At 38.8% G+C, this 21,768-nt stretch overlaps 1 protein-coding gene across 3 annotated transcripts in view; it reads right to left on the reverse strand.

Annotated features, from left to right (window-relative positions):
* YES1 (YES proto-oncogene 1, Src family tyrosine kinase) overlaps positions 1-21,768 on the reverse strand; it is a 97,489-nt gene that overhangs the window by 25,964 nt on the left and 49,757 nt on the right. For 2 of the 3 annotated variants that reach the window (XM_032293258.1, XM_032293260.1), the window contains exons 2-4: positions 9,091-9,369; positions 3,842-3,941; positions 369-467 (exon numbers count right to left, since the gene is read on the reverse strand). In XM_032293258.1, coding sequence (XP_032149149.1) covers positions 369-467; positions 3,842-3,941; positions 9,091-9,361 — 470 coding nt within the window. In that variant the 5' untranslated portion in view covers positions 9,362-9,369. Of the gene's footprint in view, positions 1-368; positions 468-3,841; positions 3,942-9,090; positions 9,370-11,476; positions 11,507-21,768 lie in introns of those variants that run through there. The other variant, XM_032293259.1, reaches the window with a different exon arrangement.

Raw genomic sequence — 21,768 nt, forward strand, 5'->3', positions numbered from 1 at the left:
GGGGTTAATCTGAAAATTTTTGAAGTGAGACAGTCTGAAAAATATGCAAAAGGTTTATAGGTACATATTTCTTTTTTTTTGCTTTATCTGCCATCTAAATTCCAAGGTATATATTTCTTAAGTGAAAACATAAAGGAGAGAGACTCTGCATAAAGAAATATGATTGATGCAGATTCTTTTGTGATTCTACTCTAAGTGAATACTATGACTTTAGTTATTAATTTTTAAGTAACATCTATTAATATGATACATTAGCTGTATTAAGCCTGGTATGTAATTCTGTGTGTGTAAAGTTGTGGCTAAGTAGAATGTGCATTAAAATATTTTTAAAATCAAAATAATTAATAAAATATGAAGTAGTGCCATACTCTTCTGCCTGAATGGAATCTGCAGGCGCTACATAATTGCTTGGGATATAACCATTCTTTCCTGTAGCGATTGATCTTGCTTCCCACCAGTCTCCTTCCCTGCAACACACAAAACAGCAATCACAGCAAGGTACACTATTGCCCAAAGTACAATATACTGCAGTACTATCTTGTATCTGAAGTAAACAAACGGTATTACTTTCATTTTTTATTTATGCATTCATTGGATAAAGAATTAAACTCAAAGAATTATACTAAAAAATAGGTTACATGAATTAAAGGAAGCATAATTGCATACTTCTGCTCCAAATAAAACCCAAAAACCCTACAAACTTTTAGTTACAAGATCTCTTTAACATAATTCTTTCAACCTTAGACAGACTATAGTGAATAAAACAATTTGGGAGATAAATCTTTCAAATTACTCAGTTTTGACTGTTTTATTATTTTTTACACTTTAAGATATAATTTGCAAGCCATAAAACTCCCCCACCTAAGATGTACAATTCACTAGTTTTTAATATATTCACAGAGTTGTACAACCATTACTACAGTCAATTTTAGAACATTTTCATCACTCCAAAAAGAAACCCTGTACCCATTAGCAGTCATTCCCCACCCCCAACTCCCTCCAACCACTGTCAATCACTAACATGCTGTCTCTATGGATATGCCCACTGCATACACTTCATATAAATGGAAATATGTACATTTATGTGGTCTTCTATAACTGACTTCTTTTACTTGACATTTTTTAAAAAGGTTCATCTAGGTATATGCACGTATCAGTAGTTCATTCTTTATTGCCAAATGCTTTTCTTTTTACAGTACACAAAATTGGAATATTGTTTTTTACTCATTTTAGGAGAAAAATTGAAATGCTCTAACATTCCTGTAGCCAAACAACAATGAGCAACAAAGTTAAACACTGAATTTCTGGGCCAGGCACGGTGGCTTGTGCCTGTCATTCCTGCATTTTGGAAGGCTGAGGTGGGCAGATCACCTTAGGTCAGGAGTCTAAGACCAGCCTGGTCAACATGGTGAAACCCGGTCTCTACTAAAAATACTAAAAGTAGCCAAACATGGTGGTGCACGCCTATAGTCCCAGTTACTCAGGCGGATGAGGCCAAACAATCACTTGAACCTGAGAGGTAGAAGTTGCAGTGAGCCAAGATCACGCCACTGCACTCCAGCTTAGGCGACAGAGCGAGACTCCTTCTAAAAACAAAACAAAACAAAACAAAACAAAGAAACAAAAAACTGAATTTCTGTCCCGGTGTGGTGGCTCATGCCTGTAATCTCAGCACTTTGAGAGGCCGAGGTGGGTGGATCACCTGAGGTCAGGAGTCCATGACCAGCCTGGCCAACATGGTGAAACCCTGTTTCTACTAAAAACACAAAAATTAGCTGAGCGTGGTGGCACATGCCTGTAATCCCAGTTACTCAGGAGACTGAAGTAGGAGAATAACTTGAACCCAGGAGGCGGAGTTTACAGTCAGCCAAGATCACGCCACTGCACTCCAGCCTGGGTGACAAGAGCAAAACTCTATTTCAAAAAAACCAAGAAACAAAAAACTGAATTTCTAGAGTGACGCATATTTATAAAAATGTTATCTAGAAATATTCCAGTAAGACTAAAATTAAATTATAATTCAGAACATAACTACATGTGGTTTATAATACATAAGCCCTCACTTTTCAAAATTAATATGAAAAGACCAAATATTATCAGTCTTTACATAGGAAGATAGATATGGGATTTGTTAGTAAAGATTAAATACATGTTTTGCTTCACCAGAGATTAAAAATATAATGTCTAAATTAAAATGTTATAAATGCCTGAGGTAAATGTGCTTTCTAGAAAATGAATGAAAAATCCCTCAGTAATTCAAATATTTAGAAAATCATACACTTGGTTTGTGGTTCCTCCTATCTACTAAGCACTTTCGGATATACAAACTGAAAACCTTGTATTTGATCCTGCTAAGCATTCATTGATTCATTCTAACATTTACTGAATACCTACTAAGTGACAGAATTTAGAACAGAATGTGCTGGAAACAAAAGTAAAAAGACTGCCCTTGACTTCAAGGAATTCATAGTCCAGAGCTGGGTTTTGCAACTTCAGCTCTATTGACTCCTTAGGCTTGATCATTCTTTGTTGTGGAAGGCTGTTGTGTGTATTTTAAGATGTTTACCAACATCCCTGAACTCTACCCACTAGAACACAGTGGCAGCACCCCAACTGTGACAACCAAAAATGTCTCTGGATATTGCCAAATGTCCCCTGGGTGATTCTGCCCCAGGCTGAGAACCACTGGTCTAAAAAAATGACAAGCAAGTGATAAACTATAATTCAAAATGTGATGAGATCTATGACTGAAGTTTGCACAGGGTCCTACGTAAACACCTAAGAGAGATACTTAATCCAGCAGGGGATAGGGACTGGGCCAGGCATGAGGGGAAGAATGTAAGGAAAGGCATCCTTGATAAGAGACATATAAACTATATTTTGAAGGGTGAGTAGGATTAGCTAAATAAAGAAATGGAAAGATGAGAAATAACATTCCAGAAAAAAAGAAATGTATGTGTGAAAGCATGAGAGTATGAGAAACTCCAAGATACTCAGAAAACTGCAAGTAATTCAGTATGTCTGGTAGTAGAGTTAAAAGGGGGGAAAGGCACACAGCAAATTCTCAGTGAATGATGCCTCTTATCATTGCTTTCCTTTTATATTGATGGCAAGTGGTAGGTACTGAATGATTTTAAAGTAGAAAGATATGATCACATTTTATGTTCTGGAACAATAACTGGTAGCAGATGGGAACAGGGATGGAAGAAAACATGACTGGAAACAAAGAGACCATAAATTTATACTTTGAGAAGTTACAAAGTGGTTATTATGCTTGCTAATTTCTATTTTCTACAACAAGCATCAAATTTTCTACAGTGTACCTCTAGACATCAAGCATCAAATTTTCTACAGTATACTTCTAGACAAAAAACTCTAACAGTCACCCAAGGAAAAAGAAACAACTTAATTTCATCAACTGGAAAGTACATGGGTTCCATACCCGAATGAGATAAGAACTGAATTGAACCAAATTCAAAAAAAAAAAAAAAAAGGAAAAGAATGAGATAAGATCTTTAAGCCATCTGGTACTTAGAAAAATAGGAGCGTCAAATTCTCTTCATAAAGTTTTTTTAAAAACTATATACTCACATATACCTGCCTCAATAACTCTTCATTCTTAAATCTCTACTGTTTATGGCAGAACCATACCAGCGCAAATTGTAGAAGTAGTAACTTCGGGCTACAGCAGCAGTGTTACAAAATACATCTAAAGCAGCCAATGCATCGTTAAACCCAGTGGGAAGCCCATGCCCTGCCTCTCTCATCTCTGGATCAACTAGCTAGTGCAAAGAACAGCTTTCTCTCAGTATTTCTCTCACAAAATTGTCACAACACTTACGTATTGTTAATTATTTGAAATCTTTCACCCTTCTTAAATGAAAGGTCTTCTGTAGTTCTAGCTTCATAATCATATAAGGCCACAAATATAGTAACACCACCTATCAGAGGGAAAAAAGATCAAGGTAAATAATGCAGCTAAGTTAACAAAACAGAAAGAATGAACTATTGCCAGAAAAAAAAAAAAAGTTAGGGATAGTTTTTTCCATAGTCTTCAGAAACTATTTTTAGAAGTTAGAGCTACTGAAGAATTTTAAAGCAGAGAAACATGACCATATTTTATGTTCTGGAACAGTAACTCACTAACTGGTAGCAATAACTAGTCTTAAATTCTCTGAAGACCTTCCATGAAACTGCTGTATTTTTTTTTTTTCTTTCTTTTTTTAAGAGACGGGGTTTCACCATGTTGGTCAGGCTGGTTTCAAGCTCCTGACGTTGTGATCCGCCTGCGTTGGTCTCCCACAGTGCTGGGATTACAGGCGTGAGTCACCACGCCCGGCCTGAAACTGCTGTATTCTACAAATTACAAAAACTCTGCAGACTTGGAAAAACAAGTTTTTAAATTTTGTTTCATTTTGAAACAAAGTCTCACTCTGTCCCCCAGGCTGGAGTGCAGTGGTGTGATCTCACTGTAACCTGCCTCCTGGGTTCAAGCGAGCGATTCTCATGCCTCAGCCTCCCAAGTATCTGGGATTATAGCCATGTGCTGCCACATCTAGTTAATTTTTTCTGTTTTTAGTAGACACAGGGTTTCACTGGGTTAGCCAGGCTAGCCTTCAACTCCTGGCCACAAGTGATTCACCCACCTTGGCCTCCCAAAGTGCTGGGAGACGTGAGTCACAGTGCCCAGCTAACAAATTTAATTTTGCCTCATGGTTAGCAACATCTCTGGCTTGGAAATGTAGTCAAATTTCAGATCAATTCTTTGATAGAAAAAGCAACGAAGAGCAATATAAACTAGTGGGAAGCTGTTCTTCAATTCGTATAAACAATGAATGAACAACTGCATCTAATCATTAACAGTAATAACTAAGGTTTTAGTAAAATTATTACATATTTAACTCAAAAATAAAGTCACGTTTTGTCTTAAAAGTTAAATGGTTTCAGACAGTGACAGTAGCTTACACCTGTAATCTCAGAACTCTGGGAGGCCAAGGCGGGTGAATCACTTGAGGCCAGGAGTTAGAGACCAGCCTGGCAAACATGGTGAAAACCATCTCTACTAAAAATACAAAAATTAGCTGGGCATGGTGGCACACACCTGTAATCCCAGCTACTCAAGAGGCTGAGGCAAGAGAATCACTTGAAACCCAGAGGTGGAGGTTGCTGTGAGCTGAGACTGCGCTACTGCACTCCAGCCTGGACAACACAGTGAGACTGTGTCTCAAAAAATATATAAAATAAAATAACGTAAAATAAATGGTATGGCTGATATGAATTATAAAGTATAAATTCAAAAAATAAACTCATATTTAGCATTATGTGCAGATGCTTAAAAAGATTTGCATACTGAACACTTATTTGCAAACTAAATAAATAATAGAACAGATGTATACAACATGCATGACATTCAATGTTAACATTATTCAAGGCAGGTATTCTGGTTAAAAACTCCATAATATATTAACATTCTTTTAAAAATTATATATATTTATTGTATACAACATGATGCTTTGAAGTATGTATACACTGTGGAATGGCTAAGTCAAGCTAATTAACATACGCATTCCATCACATATCATTTTTGTGATGAGTACAATTAAAAATTTGTTAGCTATTTTCAAGAATACAATACATTGTTATTAACTGTGTTCTACAATAGATCTCTTGAACTTACTCCTCCTATCTAAATTTTGTATCCTTTGGCCAAGATATTCTTGAGTATGCATATACTCTATATAATCCCACTGACTTGTCAGATCAATTTTTTTTTTTTTTTTTTGAGACAGAGTCTCTCTCTCTCTGTTGCCCAAGCTGGAGTGCAGTGGCATGATCTTGGTTCACTGTAACCTCTGCCTCCTGGGTTCAAGTGATTCTCCTGCCTCAGCCTCCTGAGTAGCTGGGATTACAGGCGTGCACCTCCACGCCTGGCTAATTTTTGTAGAGATGGGTTTCACCATGTTGGCCAGGCTGGTCTCAAACTCCTGACCTCAAGTGATCTGCACCTGGTCTATATCTTTACTTGAATGTCTAATAAGCATTTAAAATTTATTACAAAACAAAGCTCTTGATTTTTCTCCTCTAACCTACATTTATTTACCCAAGTCTTTCCTATCTAAGTAAATGGCCCTACTATCTAATCAGGTATTCAAACCAAGTCCATTACTAGTGCTATCGGTTTTACTTCTAAAACACTTATCATTTACTTTCCATTTCCACTGCTGCTGCCCTAACCCAAGTCCTTGTCATCTCTCACTGGGGCTGGGGGAACTACTTGAGAGTGCTAGTCTCCTCATCTGCTTCTGTACTGCTTCTCTACCATCCATTCTCCACACAGCCGTCAGTCTTTCTCAAAAGAAAATTCAATCATGCAAATCCTTTACTTCATCTCTTCAGTAGTTTCTTCCTAGCTTTGAATAAAACCTAAACTCCCTACCAGAGTCTATGAGGTCTTGAGTAATTGTGATCTCCTAACTCTTCAATCCCATATAATACAATTATCCCCTCTGTTTACACTGGTCTCCACACTAAAACTCAAAACTTCCTAGTCTCCCTGTATCTCCTAAATTTTGCATTTGTTATTCCCACTCGTTAGAAAACTGTTTCCCAGAATTGCACATAGATAGGTCATTCTCACTAATCTAATCTCTGCTTAAGGCCAAGGGTGGTGGCTTAAGCATATAATCCCAGCACTTTGGGAGGCCAAGGCTGGCAAATCACCTTAGTCAAGAGTTCAAGACCAGCCTGGCCAATATGGTGAAACCCCGTCTCAAGTACAAAAAAAAAAAAAAAAAAAGGCCAGGTACCCTGCTGCGTTTCTTGCAATCTCAGCTATTCCGGAGGATGAGGCAGGAGAACTGCTTGAACCCAGGAGGCAGAAGGTTACAGTAAGCTGAAATTGTGCCACTGCACTCCAGCCTGGGTGACAGAGAGAGACTTCATCTCCAAAAAAAAAATCTCAGCTCAAATGATTTCTTCTTGAGACAGCTTTCCCTGATTAACTGCAGGGCTTTCACCTTCATTTTAGTTAGTTCCTTCACAGCACATAAGAACCATTAATTATCCATCCTATTATTTATTCACTAATTATTCTCCAACCCTCGAAAATGTAAGCTCCATCAGGGCAGAAACCTTGTGTGCCTTGCTCACTTCTCCATACCTGGTACACAGACAGTGAGTGTGCATTGAGTTAACAAATGAATACCCCTGAATGCAGTATCTTATGTAAGTAAATTGCTTTAGGTAACTAAAGTGTGTCTTTTAAGTATCAACATTTATTTTAACCATTTTGGATTACTATCTTTCCCAAACATAATTCTGAAAATAATTTAAACTTCTGCTAGTGACTGAGAAATGCCCTCATGGACATCTACTACTGAAGTATTCAGAGTCAGGGGCTGGAATTAAGACTGTAATTGACTCCGACATTCATAACTCCCCAAATGAAGTCTAACGGAAGCAATGTATAGCAATCCTCTGGCATTGTCTTTTTTTTTTTTTTTTTTTGGAGACAAAAGTCTTGCTCCATTACCCAGGCTGGAGTGCAGTGGCACAATCTTGACTCACTACAATCTCCACCTCCTGGGTTCAAGCACTTCTCGTGCCTCAGCCTCTCAAGTAGCTGGGACTACAGGTGTGCATAACCACACCTGGCTAATTTTTTTTTGTATTTTTAGTAGAAACAGGGTTTTGCCATGTTGCCCATGCTGGTCTCGAACTCCTGTGCTCAGGCAATCTGCCTGCCTTGACCTCCCAAAGTGCTAGGATTACAAGTACAAGCCACCGCGCCTGGCCTGGCCATTGTTTTTGGTTCAGTTGGAACAGACTGAAGAGACAAATTTATAGTCCATGCTTGTGGTGGAGATTTATCTTTTTTCCCCACTGGCTGTTAATAAGAACATATATTGCTTGATTTAATGCTGGCAGCTGTTTTGCCAAGCCTAAGGATAAGGCAGACACTCCCAAGGGCTGCGGAAGAGAGATGAAAGAAATCTGAGTCCTTGATGACATCATAGAACTGCTGTATCAAGGAATCCTGAAACTCACCCTACCTTTGTTACTTCAATGAAAAAGCATCCTGATACAGGACCCTTTACAAAAGAGCTCATTTTCTCTCTTTTAAAACTTTTTGAATCTATTTTTTTTTAACAGCCTTCTGTCTCCACGAAAGGTTGTCAACTATCACTTCTTGCTATTCTCTAAAAGGATATGATGTAATAATTGAAATTCTGGAATAGGACATTAAATCTGAGCTCTCCCACCTACTATCTGTGACTTGGGGGGAAAATCATTTAAACTCTCCAAGCTTTAGGATTTTTTTTTTTTTTTTTTTTTTGAGATGGAGGTTGGCTCTTGTTGCCCAGGCAGGAGTGCAATGGTGTGATTTTGGCTCACTGCAACCGCCACCTCCCGGGTTCAAGCGATTCTCCTGCCTCAGCCTCCTGAGTAGGTGGGATTACCAGCATGTGTCACCACGCCCGGCTAATTTTGTATTTTTAGTAGAGACGAGATTTATCCATGTTGGTCAGGCTGGTCTCAAACTCCCGACTTCAGGTGATCGACCTGCCTCAGCCTCCCAAAGTGCTGGGATTACCGGTGTGAGCCACTGCTCCTGGCCAGGAATTTTCTTTTTTAAATTAGCATCATCTGGGAGAAATATTGTATTATTATTACTTTACTGTCATTTAATTAACATCTATTAAGTAACTACTGTAAGACTTTAATACTGCAAAGCACTTTACAGTCCTGAGTTGTCAAATTATTGAGGGAAAGGTATGTGTTTAATCTTTATGTTCCCAGTGCCTACCCATACAATAGGAGACTCAATAACTATTTGAATAATGAGTTAAATAAAATAATAAATGATATGATCCAGTCTATAATCACCATCAGGTTACCACGAATTTCCCAGAACGATACACATGTATACAATAAGACTTTAATATTTATGTTGGAGACTAATTTTCACATACAATTGTTTGAAAAGTCCTCCAGTAAGATTATCGTTCTTAACAGCAGGCAAGCCTTAAGTATACATTACCCAAGGTTATATTCTCAAACAGACAACATAACTGTCCATTTAAATCTCACCTGTTAAACCAGCAGGATACGAACTTGGCACCACTGAGAATGAGGAAGATGTGCCTCCAAAAGGTGTCACCCCTGAGGATCCTCCAAATGGTGTCATGGAAAGACTGCTGAAATTAACTGCTGTTCCCTTTGCTGAAGATGACGGACACGGTGACGCTGCGGTGGGTTCTGCTCCATAATGGCTTGCACTTGTACTGACAGGCTCTGAAGTATTTTCAGGTCTATATTTAATGGCTGGACTTTTGTTTTCTTTACTTTTAATGCAGCCCATTATCAAATCTACAGAGACAACAAATATTTTGAGAGTAAGTTAACACACAGGATACTTCAAAAAGAGGATTAGGCTGGATGCAGTGGCTCACACCTATAATCCCAGCACTTTGGGAGGCTGGGCGGGGGTGGGGGGGAGGGGGCAGATCACCTGAGGTTGGGAGTTCGAGACAAGCCTGGCTAACATAGAGAAACCCCGTCTCTACTAAAAATACAGAATTAGCTGGGCATGGTGGTGCATGCCTGTAATCCCAGATACTCGGGAGGCTGAGGCAGGGGAATCACTTGAACGTGGGAGATGGACTGCGCCATTGCACTCCAGCCTGGGCAACAAGAGCGAAACTGTCTCCAAAAAAAAAAAAAAGGATTCAAAAAATGATTTAAAAAAAAGCATCTGCCATCCCCGCAAAAAGGAGTATTAACAAAACAAAACAAAAAAAGAGGCAACTGAAAATAAAGTCTCTTCCCCTCACTTATCTTTATTACAATTTGCTCCTGGCTTCCTACTTAGTAGCTGGAGTGATCTCAGGTATGTTGCTTAACCTGCAGGCAATCCAGTTACTTGAAGAAGTATCTAGGGGCCAGGCATGGTGGCTCATGCCTATAATTGTAGCACTCTGGGAGGCTGAGGCAGGCCAGTCACTTGAGGTCAGAAGTTCAAGACCAACCTAGCCCACATAGTGAAACCCTGTCTCTGCTAAAAATACAAAAGTTAGCTGGGCATGGTGGTGTGCACCTGCAATCCCAGCTACTAGGGAGGCTGAGGCAGAATTGCTTGAACCTGGAAGCCAGGGAGGGAGAGGCTGCAGCGAGCTGAGATCGTGCCAGTGCACTCCAGCCTGGGTGACAGAGTGAGACTGTGTCTCAAAAACAAACAAACAAACAAAAACCAAATATCTGCTATCTGGGTGATGAAAAGAAAACACAATAGAAAACTAAAGACAGAGAAAACCTACCTCATAAGGTTTCCTATGAGCATTAACTTTATTACAAATTCTAGACAATCTGGCACACAGTGGGTACTAGCAAATACTGTTGTATTCTGTCTATACCAGCACTATGTCAGTAGAAATATACTCTTAAGTCACAAATGTGAGCTGCATAAGTTTAAATTTTCTAATTTAGTGTAGCCACATTAAAAAAGTACAAAGAAACAAGTAAAATTAGCTTTAGTATTTTATTTAACCCAGTATATCTAAAACATTTATTTCAAAATGTAACCAATATAAAAATTCTAATGACATTTTTTTCATACTGAACCTTAAAAATCTAACGTGTATTTTGCACTTGATGCACATCTCAATTGGACAAGACAAAAATTGTCTCTGTCCAAAATATCCTCCCTGCCTCTCTACCTGGCCAAAATCCTATCCTTTCACTGATGGTCATCACAAATGTTCTTTTCCATTCAGGTTTTCCTTATAATCAGTAACATATCTTTTTTGTTAAACTCACAGTGTACCCTTGGGGAGATTTTCTTATGAGGCTCACTTTATTCCATTTTATATGCCATTTTTTATTTACCAGTCTAATCCCAACCTACCCCCAAATTAACAGCAACACACTTGTCTTCAAAGCAAAAGTGGTCCTTTACTCATCGCTTACCTACTATATTATCTACCATATAGCAGGTTTACTAACATTAGAAAATCCGCATTATTCTATTCACTTTCTGCAGAAGCATTAATAGAAAATTCATTAATTCACTTACTTTCAAAAGTCATTCTTATTTGTATAGTTTTTCCCTTTCTATGACATTCAAAAGGAAGTAGGCGAGTGATGACCACCTCATAAATTCTGAAAGACTGAATATTTACAACCTCAGCTGTATAATAATAATTTAAAATGTAGCTACAAATACTAGAATAGAAGCAGTCTCAGAACCTCAGAATTGGGTTTTCAGATCACTCTCTTAAATGGGTATATTCTAAAGATGTGACAGTTAAGTATAAGCATCAAAACAAAACCGGGGCCAGGAGCAGTAGCTCATGCCTCCTTTGGGAGGCCAAGATGGGCTGATCACCTGAGGTCAGGAGTTTGAGACCAGCCTGGCCAACATGGTGAAATCCCATCTCTACTAAAACTTCAAAAATCAGCTGGGTATGGTGGTGGGCACCTGTAATTCCAGTTACTCAGGAGGCTGGGGCAGGAAATCTCTTCAAACTGGGAGACAGAGGTTGCAGTGAGCCAAGATCGTGCCATTGCACTCCAGCCTAGATGACAAGAGTAAAACTTCATCTTAAAAAAAAAAAACCCATAAAAAACATAACCGAATCTGGAAACTTAGTATACAGTTAGCCTTTTGTATCTATGGATTCTGCATCCATGGGTTCAACCAAGATTCAAAAATTTCAGAAGAAAATTGTGCATTAAAAAATATGTACAGGCCGTGCGCAGTGGCTAACTCCTGTAATCTCAGCACTTTGGGAGGCAGAGGTGGGTGAATCACTAGGTCAAGAGTTCAAGATCAGCCTGGCCAACACGGTGAAACCCCATCTCTACTAAATATACAAAAAATTAGCTGGGTGTAGTGGCGGGTGCCTGTAATCCTAGCTACTAGGGAAGCTGAGGCAGGAGAATTGCTTGAACCTGAGAGGTGAAGGTTGCGGTGAGGCAAGATCGCCACTGTACTCCAGCCTAGGCAACACAGTGGGAAAAAAAAAAAAAAAGAAAAAGAAAAAGAAAAGAAAACAAAAGAAGAAAATGTATCCAACCTTTCCAGTCTTCCAAGAAAGCACATTATAAGAGGATATCTTTGTGATTTTCAGACTGGAAGATTTTTGACTCAATATACTTAAGGCTGAAGGGAAAATTGTAACAATCAATATATATTCACAAAATATGTAAAATTGAGAGAGGGAAAGGTCCACTGTTCCCCACCCCACCTTCTGTGGGGGCCAAGCACTGCTCTTTGCCTTAAAGAAGTTCAACTGTAAAAAGTTAGTTCAAGGAATTTGCAAAACTACCTACATCCAAAGTCTAAATATTAAGAAAATAGTATTAACTATTACATAAATTAGACTTTAAAAGAATAACAGTTGTATGAAGAAGAAAAATTATGAGGGAAAGCCAATAATACTGTAATTTAAATTCTGACAGAGGGCCAACTGGGAAATACCATGTCAATTCACAACAGATGCTCCTATAATTACCCACCCACCTCAGCTTAATTCCTCATCCTCAACTTCTTTACCCATAACCATCTTAACTTCAAGTTCTCTTCCCTCAAAAGTCACACCTTTTCTCCTCACCCTATCAAGTCTTTCATTAATCACTATGCTTAACCTGTCCTCCAGCCTCATTTTCTTAATCCGGAGTCTTGAACCCAACACCTCACATCTACCTACTTATCTTTCCTATAACTCCAGGATAACCCACCATTTTCAGTCCAGTTCCACTAGCACCCCAGTATCAATGCATAAGACTCATCATTGCTGCTCATCTCATTTACAAATATTAGCAATGTCATACATGATTCACATTTTTAAGTAAACTTCAGGTGCAATATGAGTTAAATTGATTTTTATGGGTTTACAAATGTAACACTGTTTAAAACATTTACATGGAAACCTACCTATTGGATATTATACTGATTACCTGGGAGACAAAATTTATCTGTAGGCCAAATCCCCACAACACACAATTTACCCATGTAACAAACCTGCACATATATATCTAAAAGTTGGAAATCTAAAAGTTGGAAAGAAAAAAACAAAGAAAACAAGAAAAATCACCCAAAATAAAAAATAAAACATTTATATGGAAAAGTTCCTTCCAAGTTTCAAGGTACTGACTTATAGATATACATTCACTAATAATGTATATTATGGGATAAAAAACTATATACTAGGTACAACATACGCTACTCAGGTGATGGCTGCACCAAAATCTCAGAATTCACTACTACATAATTCATCCACATAACGGAAAACCACTTGTACCTCAAAAGCTATCAAAATAAAACAAAAAACCAAAAACAATGTATATTAGACTCTGTAAAAGGAGCTGCAAGGACAAGAAATGGTTCCTTTTAATTAAAAGGTCACAAATGTAAGAAACAAATACAATATTGTAAAATGTGAAAAATGCTGGAGTGTGACAAAACATTAGGGTGGAGGTATATACAAAATACCAATACAACAAATGTTATCAGCTCTGCTTTAAACGCTTAAGAAAAAAAGTTTTGCAAAGGAAGTGGCATCAGAGTTTGGTCTCGAAGAGTTGGAGATTTGGGGAAAAGAAAATAGGATATTTCAGAAAGAATGAAAAGTATACAGAATGGCTCAGATGCTTGAAACAGCACGGTTCTTTTTAGGAACAGAAAATTTCTCTTTTGCAAGAGTGTCAGGGCTGTTTATGAGCTGGGTAAGACAGGCAGCTAGAAGTAGAGGAGACTTAATATTGAAGATTATTTGTTGTGCAGTAACTATGACAAAAAGCTCAATTATACAGCCTGGAAAGAAGAAAAAATAATGACAACAATTAGACAAGTTACAAAACTATTGCAACTGACCCATGAGAGAAAAGACAAAAGCGACCAGCCAGGTGTAGTGGTTCATGCCTGTAATCTCAGTATTTTTGGAGGCCGAGGTGGGAGGATCACTTGAGCCTAGAAGTTTGAGACCAGCCTAGGCAACACGGCAAAACTCCGTCTCTACAAAAAATACAAAAAATTTCCCAGTTGTGGTGTGTGGTGGCACACACATATTTTAAGCCAGGCCAAAGTTTCTAGCTTTAGTCAAGTGGAGAGTAACACCATAATTAAGCTAGAGGAACAGATATTTTGGACCAGTTTCAGATGGTTCCTTTTAGGTTCATGCTGTGAAGTATGGCGGGGAATTAACAATATTAATAATATGTTTAAAGCTCAGAAAAAGAGGGAAGCCAGAGACAGATTAAACAAAAATAGTTTCATAGTTTATGTGAACCTTTTAAAGACAATAAAACTCTCAAACAAGGTACAGATTTAGAGGAAATCAGTATTAACACAATGTTGGAAGACACCTACATATAAGGATAGACAGGGAGAGAAATTAGGAAGCAACCATTAGAGTAGGGAATACTTCCATAAATACAAAAACATAGAAAAGACAATAACTTCAAGACACTGGAAAAGTTTGGGAGTTATAACCACACACACACACACACACACACACACACACACACACACACACCCCTGCAGCAATTTTTTCCTTACAAGAAACATGAAGCAACAGAAAAAATGTTAGTGTGTTAAATGTGGATAAATTATTTTTGTTTGAAGTATTTTATAATTTAACACTTTTTAATAAAATAATAAGTGGGAATAAATAAACTTTCAGGAAGAAAATGACTAATAGTGTTAAGGACAAAATGAAAAGGCATGTAAAATGATTTTTTTAAAGGCCAGCTGATTAGTAATTAGGAGCTCACTGGTGACTTTAGCAAGAGCATTTCTTAACATCATGAAGACAAATGCAAGACTGCATTAAGTTGAAGGATAATCAGTAAGCTATGATACAAGATAATTTTTGGAATATCTTCATAAGTTAGAACACATGTATTATCAAGATGTTTCCTATTACTTGTCTGCTTCACTGATCCTCTCCTTCACAGTCAGTGTAATCAAATACAGCAGTCACTTGGTTAGTCAACAGCCATTCTTCCTCTTCTTTGATCAAAAGAACTGTGATTTTGTTGATCCTTCTTCCATTTGCCAAGTCCTTCAGGGGAGGCTCAGTGTCTGTCCAGCCCTACTTAGTAAATAGGGATTTATTTAAGCCACTCAAACGGTCTTATCTCCATTGCCAGTTGACTGGTTGAGCCATGAGCATGGGCTTCTAGGAATTTTTCCTTACTTGTAAAGAGGAATACAAGACAAAAATACTCTTCTTTCCAAAGATGTTATCATCTATAATGCCTAAATCAAATTACTTGCTCTACATCCTTAGCACTTGTTATTAACAGTTTTTTTAAAAACTGTTAATTAAATGTAACTTTTTTTGTTTGTTGTTTTTCGTTTTTTTTCGAGACGGAGTCTTGCTCTGTTGCCAGGCTGAAGTGCAGTGGCGCAATCTCAGCTCACTGCAACCTCTGCCTCCCGGGTTCAAGCAATTCTTCCACCTCAGCCTCCTGAGTAGCTGGCACCACAGGCACGTGCCACCATGCCCGGCTATTTTTTGTATTTTTAGTAGAGACGGGGTTTCACCATGTTGGTCAGGATGGTCTCGATCTCTTGACCTCATGATCTGCCTGCCTTGGCCTCCCAAAGTGCTGGGATTACAGGCATGAGTCACCACACCCGGTCTAAATGTAAGTTAATGGAATACTATGCAGCCATAAAAAGGATGAGTTGATGTCCTTTGCAGGGACATGGATGACGCTGGAAACCATTATTCCCAGCAAACTAACACAGGAACAAAAAAACCAGACACTGCATGTTCTCACTCAAAAGCGGGAGTTCAACAATGAGAACACATGGACACAGGGAGGGGAAGGTCACACACCAGGGCCTGTAGGGCGCTGGGGGTCTCAGGGAGGAATAGCATTAGGAGAAATACCTAATGTAGATGATGGGTTGATGGGTGCAGCAAACTACCATGGCACGTGTATACCCATCTGCAAGTTCTGCACATGTATCCCAGAACTTAAAGCAACATTAAAAAAAAGTTAAAACCACAAAAGGGTATCACTATATGATTAGTGAAAGATGATTATCCTTTCTATGTTTTGGTATTTATGGAAATATTCCCAACTCTAATGGCTGCTTTCCAATTTCTCATTCTAATTAGTGTGTAGTGATAGCCCTTGGTGGTATTAGTTTACATTTCCCTAATGACTACACCTAATTTTGAGTATGTTCTCACGTGCTTATTTGCTTCCCATCTGTACTTTGGTGACATGGCTGTTCAAATCAGTTTTTAAACTGAAGTGTCTGTTCAAATAACATTTTTAATTGGGCTGTCTTCTTTCTGTTATGTTCTAGAAACAAGAATATCTACTTTAACACTATTATATTCTTCATATATTCTGGACTCTAGATTTTTGTCAAATGTTTATACTATGATATTTCTCCCAGTACATAGGTTGCCTTTACATTTTTATAACAGTATCCTTGAAGATGCTTTTAAATCTTAGGTTCAATTAAAATTTTTTATTTTTATGGTTTATGTTTTATGTGTCCTGACAATTCTTCACCAGAAATTTTTTTTTTTTTTTTTTTTTTTGAGACAAAATCTTGCCCTGTCGCTGGAGTGCAATGGTGCAATCCCAGCTCACTGCAACCTTCACCTCCTGGGTTTAGGCAATTCTCCTGTCTTAGCCTCTTGAGTAGCTGGGATTACAGGCCTGTGCCACCATGCCTGGCTAATTTTTTGTATCTTTAGTAGAGATGAGATTTCACCATGTTGGCCAGGCTGGTCTCGAACTCCTGACCCCATGATTTGCCTGCCTCAGCCTCCCAAAGCACTGGGATTACAGATGTAAGCCACCATGCTTGGCCCACCAGAAGACTTTCTATGTGTTCATCTATAAGTTTGAACTCTTCTGTAAGTCAGGCTTATTGAGCCATTTTAAGCTAATTTTTGAATATGTTTTAATAGTCTTATGTTTAAAAAAATTCTTATTTGAGATAAGGTTTGGCTCTATCATCCAGGCTAGAGTGCAGTGGCAGGATCATGGCTCAATGAAATCTCCTCCTCCCAGGCTCAAGTCATCCTCTTATCTCAGCCTTCTGAGTATCTGGGACTACAGGTGAGCGCCACCACACCTAGCTAATTTTTGTATTATTTTTGTAAAGACAGAGTTTAGCCATGTTGCCAAGGCTGGTCTGTAAGTCATGAGGTCAAGCAATTCGCCTGCCTTGGCCTCCCGAAATGATATTACAGGCATGAGCCACTACACAGAGCCCTATGTTCAATTTTTTTAAAAAACTCAGTATCTAGTTCTCCTAGCACAATGTGTTGAAAAATCTATCCATTTCCCACTGAATTACCTTGTTACCTTTGCCAAACAGCAATTAACCATGTATGTGTAGTTCTGTTTTCATTCTCTATTTTTCCCATTGTCCTACCTGTCTATGCTCATGTCAATCACCACAGTTACCATTACTGTAGCTTTACAATATCTTGATATCATTATAGTATAAAGTCTCCAGTTTTTTCATCTTCTTTTTTTTTTTTTTGGAGACAGAGTCTTGCTCTGTGCCTAGGTTGGAGTGCAGTGGCATGGTCTTGGCTCACTGCACCCTCCATCTCCTGGGTTCAAGCAATTCTCCTGCTCCAGCTTCCCAAGTAGCTGGGATTACAGGCATGCCCCGTCACACCTGGCTAGTTTTTGTACTTTTAGTAGAGATGGGGTTTCACCATGTTGGCCAGGCTGGTCTCAAACTCCTGACCTCAAGTGATCTGCCCAGCTTAGTCTTCCAAAGTGCTGGGATTATAGGCATGAGACACTGTGCCCAGCCTTCTTCATCTTTTTCAAAATTGCTTTAAATACTCTAGGGTAGGGTCAGCAAATTTATCCTATAAAATATTTTAAGCTTTGTGGACCATATGGTGTCTGTAACAACTACTCCACTCTGCTGTTTTATTGCAAAAGCAGGCTCAGACAATATGCAAACATATTAAGTGTAGCAATGTTAAAAAACAATTTCCAAAAGCAGCCAGATTTGGCTTGCAAGGATCTGCCAAACCATGCATGATGATCTTTGCATTTCTATACAAAGTTTAGAATTTCTACAAATTTTAATCATACACATTTTAGAATCTCTACAAAAATGCATGCTGGGACTTTGGGATCATTCATTCAATCATTCATTTATTTTTTGAGACGGAGTCTCACTCTGTCGCTCAGGCTGGAGTGCAATGGCATGATCTGGGTTCACTGCAACCTCTCCCTCCTAGGTTCAAGTGATTCTCTGGCCTCAGTCTCCTGAGTAGCTGAGACTACAGGCGCACACCACCACACCCAGCTAATTTTTGTATTGTTAGTAAAGACCGAGTTTCACTATGTTGGTCAGACTGGTCTTGAACTCCTGACCTTGTGATCTGCCCGCCTCGGCCTCCCAAAGTGTTGGGATTACAGGCGTGAGCCACCAGTGTGCCCGGCTTGATTGGAATTATTGTTGATCTACAGATCAATTTGGGGAGAAATTATATTTTAAGAATACTGACTTGACTTCCACTTGATCCATCAATGTGGTATTTCATTTAATTAGGACTTTAAAGATTTTTCTCAGCAGTGTTTTGTAGTTTTCAGTGTACAGGTCTTGTCCAATTTTTGTAAAGTTTATCTCTAGACATTATGGTTTATGCCATTATAAACGTTATTACTTTATTTCTATTTCCAACTCTTCATCACTAACATACCATCATGTGCCACATAACATTTTGATCAAAGAGAGACCACATATATGATGGTGGTCCCGTAAAATTATAATACTGTATTATTACTGTACCTTTTCTTTGCTTAGATATGTTATTTATTTATTCATTTATTTTTGAGACAGGGTCTTGCTCTGTTACCCAGGCTGGAGTGCAGTGGTGTGATCTTGGCTCACTGCAACCTCTGCTTTCCAGTTTCAAGTGATTCTCATGCCTCAGCCTCGCAAGTAGCTGGGATTACAGGCATGAGCCATCGTGCCTGGCCCTAGATATGTTTAAAAACACAAATACTTACCCCACTGTGTTACAACTGCCAACAGTATTTAGGACAGTGACATATTTGTAGCCTAGGAGCCATAGGTGCATAACAGGCTCTACTAACTAGGTTTATGTAAGTACACTGTATAATGTTCACACAATGATAAAATCGCCTAGTGATACAATGTCAGAACATATTCCTGTCTTTAAAGTGATGCGCAACCATATATACACATGGTATCTGTATACCCTGTTCTTGTGACTCTAAAGTCACTTATTTGTAGCACTTTTATAGGTTCTATACTATTTTCTACATTCAAGATCATGTGTACAAATAAACACTGGCTTACTCTTTACTTTCCTACATAGGTCTTTTTCCCTGCTTCCCTTATCCACTGACTAGCACCTCCAATGCAATGTTGAACAAATGTGATGAGAGAGAATAGCTTTGCCTTGGTTCTCAATCTTAAGGGGAAAGTATTTAGTCTATCACTATTAAGTATGATATTAGCTGTAGGATTTTTGTATTGTAATAGAAGGTCATAAGGTCAAGTAAAGTTCCCTTCTTTGCTGCCAGTTTTCATCATAAATGAGTGCTGAATTTTGTCAAAAGCTTTTCTACATGTACTTAGATTATCACATAGGTTTTTTCCCTTTATTCCACTGATGTAGTGAATTATACTAATTGATTATTCAATGTTAAGTAAACCTTGGGACCTTTGCATTCTTGAGATAAAATCCAATTGGTCATGGTATATTTCCCTTTTATATATTCCTGAAAACTAATATTTTGCGAAATATTTTTGTCTATGGTCAAGAAGCACATTGTTCTTTAGTTGTATTTTCCTGTCATTTCTGTGCTTGCTTTTGGTATCAGGATGTTGGTCTCACAAAATGAATTGGGAAGTATTCTCTTCCTGGTCTATTTTGTTTTAAGAGTTTAAGATTGGTATTATTTCATCCTTAAATGTTTTAAAGAATTCACCAGTGAAGCTATCTGGGCCTGGAGTTTTCAATAACGAATTCAATATCTTTAATGTATAGGGGCTATTAATACTCCTAATTTTTTCTTGTGTTACTTAGGACCATGGCTCTTTGGGGGTTTCCACTAAATGTTCTGAGTGATCAACAAGTACTTTCCCCTCTTCCTAGTAAAAACTCAAATGCTTCTCAGCCCCCCTGTGACCTCTGATGTCTGTCAGTTCCAATCAATCTGGTTGCTCTTTGTCTGGCTTTACAGTTTCACTCCATGCATGTTCATTCTAGAATTCAGCAAAAAGTCAGACTTCTATGGATAGCATTATTTTTTGACAGTGTCCTTCTGCTGGAACTTTCTCCTAAAACTTCTTGCTGCCTCAGCTTCCATAAATTCTGATCTCTATCTCTTCATCTTGTTCTTTGCTGAAGATTCCCTGTCCCAGACCTACAATTTGGAATGTGCCCCAGGCAAAAAGCTAGGGTGGGTGAGTGACTGTAGAGCTCACCTTGTTTGTTTCCCTTCTTTCAGGGATCATAGTCCTGCACTGCTGTTGTCCAAAGTCTAAAACCCATTGTTTCATTTATTTTGTCCAGATTATCAAGGTTTTTGTGTGTTTGTGGAGGTTTGGGGGTTGAGAGATGGTAAACTCCATCATGGTCACTTAAAAATTCCAAAAAGCTGCTAGAGTGGTGGCTCATTCCTTTAATCCCAATGCTTTGAAAGGCTGAGGTGGGGGTACTGCTTGAGGGCAGTGACTGCTCAAGGCTGCAATGAGCACCACTGTATTCTGGCCTGGCCAATGAAGAAATATTCCATCTCAAAAAAACAAAATCTGAAAAGTTAAGACCTTTCATTTAAAGTTAAAACATTTCATTCCTTGGTGTTAATAATCATTCAAGTGATGGCTGGGCATAGTGGCTCATGCCTGTAATTCCAACAACTTGGGAGGCCCAAGCAGTTGGATCATTTGAGGTCAAGAATTCGAGACCAGCCTGACCAACATGGCAAAACCTTGTCTCTACCAAAAATACAAAAATTAGCTGGGCGTGGTGGTGTGTGCCTGTAATCCCTGTACTCAGGAGGCTAAGACACAAGGCGAAGGTTGCAGTGAGCTTAGATCACACCACTCCACTACAGCCTGGTGACACAGTGAGACTATCTCAAAAAAATTATTCAACGCCTGTAATCCCAGAACTTGGGGAGGCCGAGGCAGGTGGATAACCTGGGGTCAGGAGTTTGAGACCAGCATGGCCAACATGGCGAAACCCTGCATCTACTAAAAATACAGAAATTAGCTGAGTGTGGTTGCACGTCCCTGGAATCCTAGCTACTCGGGCGGCTGAGGCAGGAGAATCGCTTGAACCTGGGAGGCAGAGGTTGCAGTGAGCAGAGATCTCACCATTGCAGTCCAGCCTGGAGGACAAGAGTGAAACTCCGTCCCCGCCAAAAAAAAATCATTCAAGTGCAAGAAGTATTAATTTCTAAAATGAACTGGTACTTAACTTTTTATTATAACAGATAAAATATTTATTCCTTTAAAATCATCCTCAGGCTGGGTGTGGTAGCTGACACCTGTAATGCCATCACTTTGGGAAGCTGAGGCAGGCGGATCACAAAGTCAGGAGTTTGAGACCAGCCTGGCCAATATGATGAAACTCTGTCTCTACTAAAAATACAAAAATTAGCTGGGTGTGGTGGCACACACCTGTAGTCCCAGCTACTAGGGAGGTCAAGGCAGGAGAATCGCTTGAACCCAGGAGGCGGAGGCTGCAGTGAGCCAAGATCACGCCATTGTACTCAAGCCTGGTG

The sequence above is a fragment of the Sapajus apella genome, unplaced genomic scaffold (assembly GCF_009761245.1).
Source record: "Sapajus apella isolate SASKATOON/1434 unplaced genomic scaffold, GSC_monkey_1.0 scaffold29, whole genome shotgun sequence".
NCBI lineage: Eukaryota > Metazoa > Chordata > Mammalia > Primates > Cebidae > Sapajus > Sapajus apella.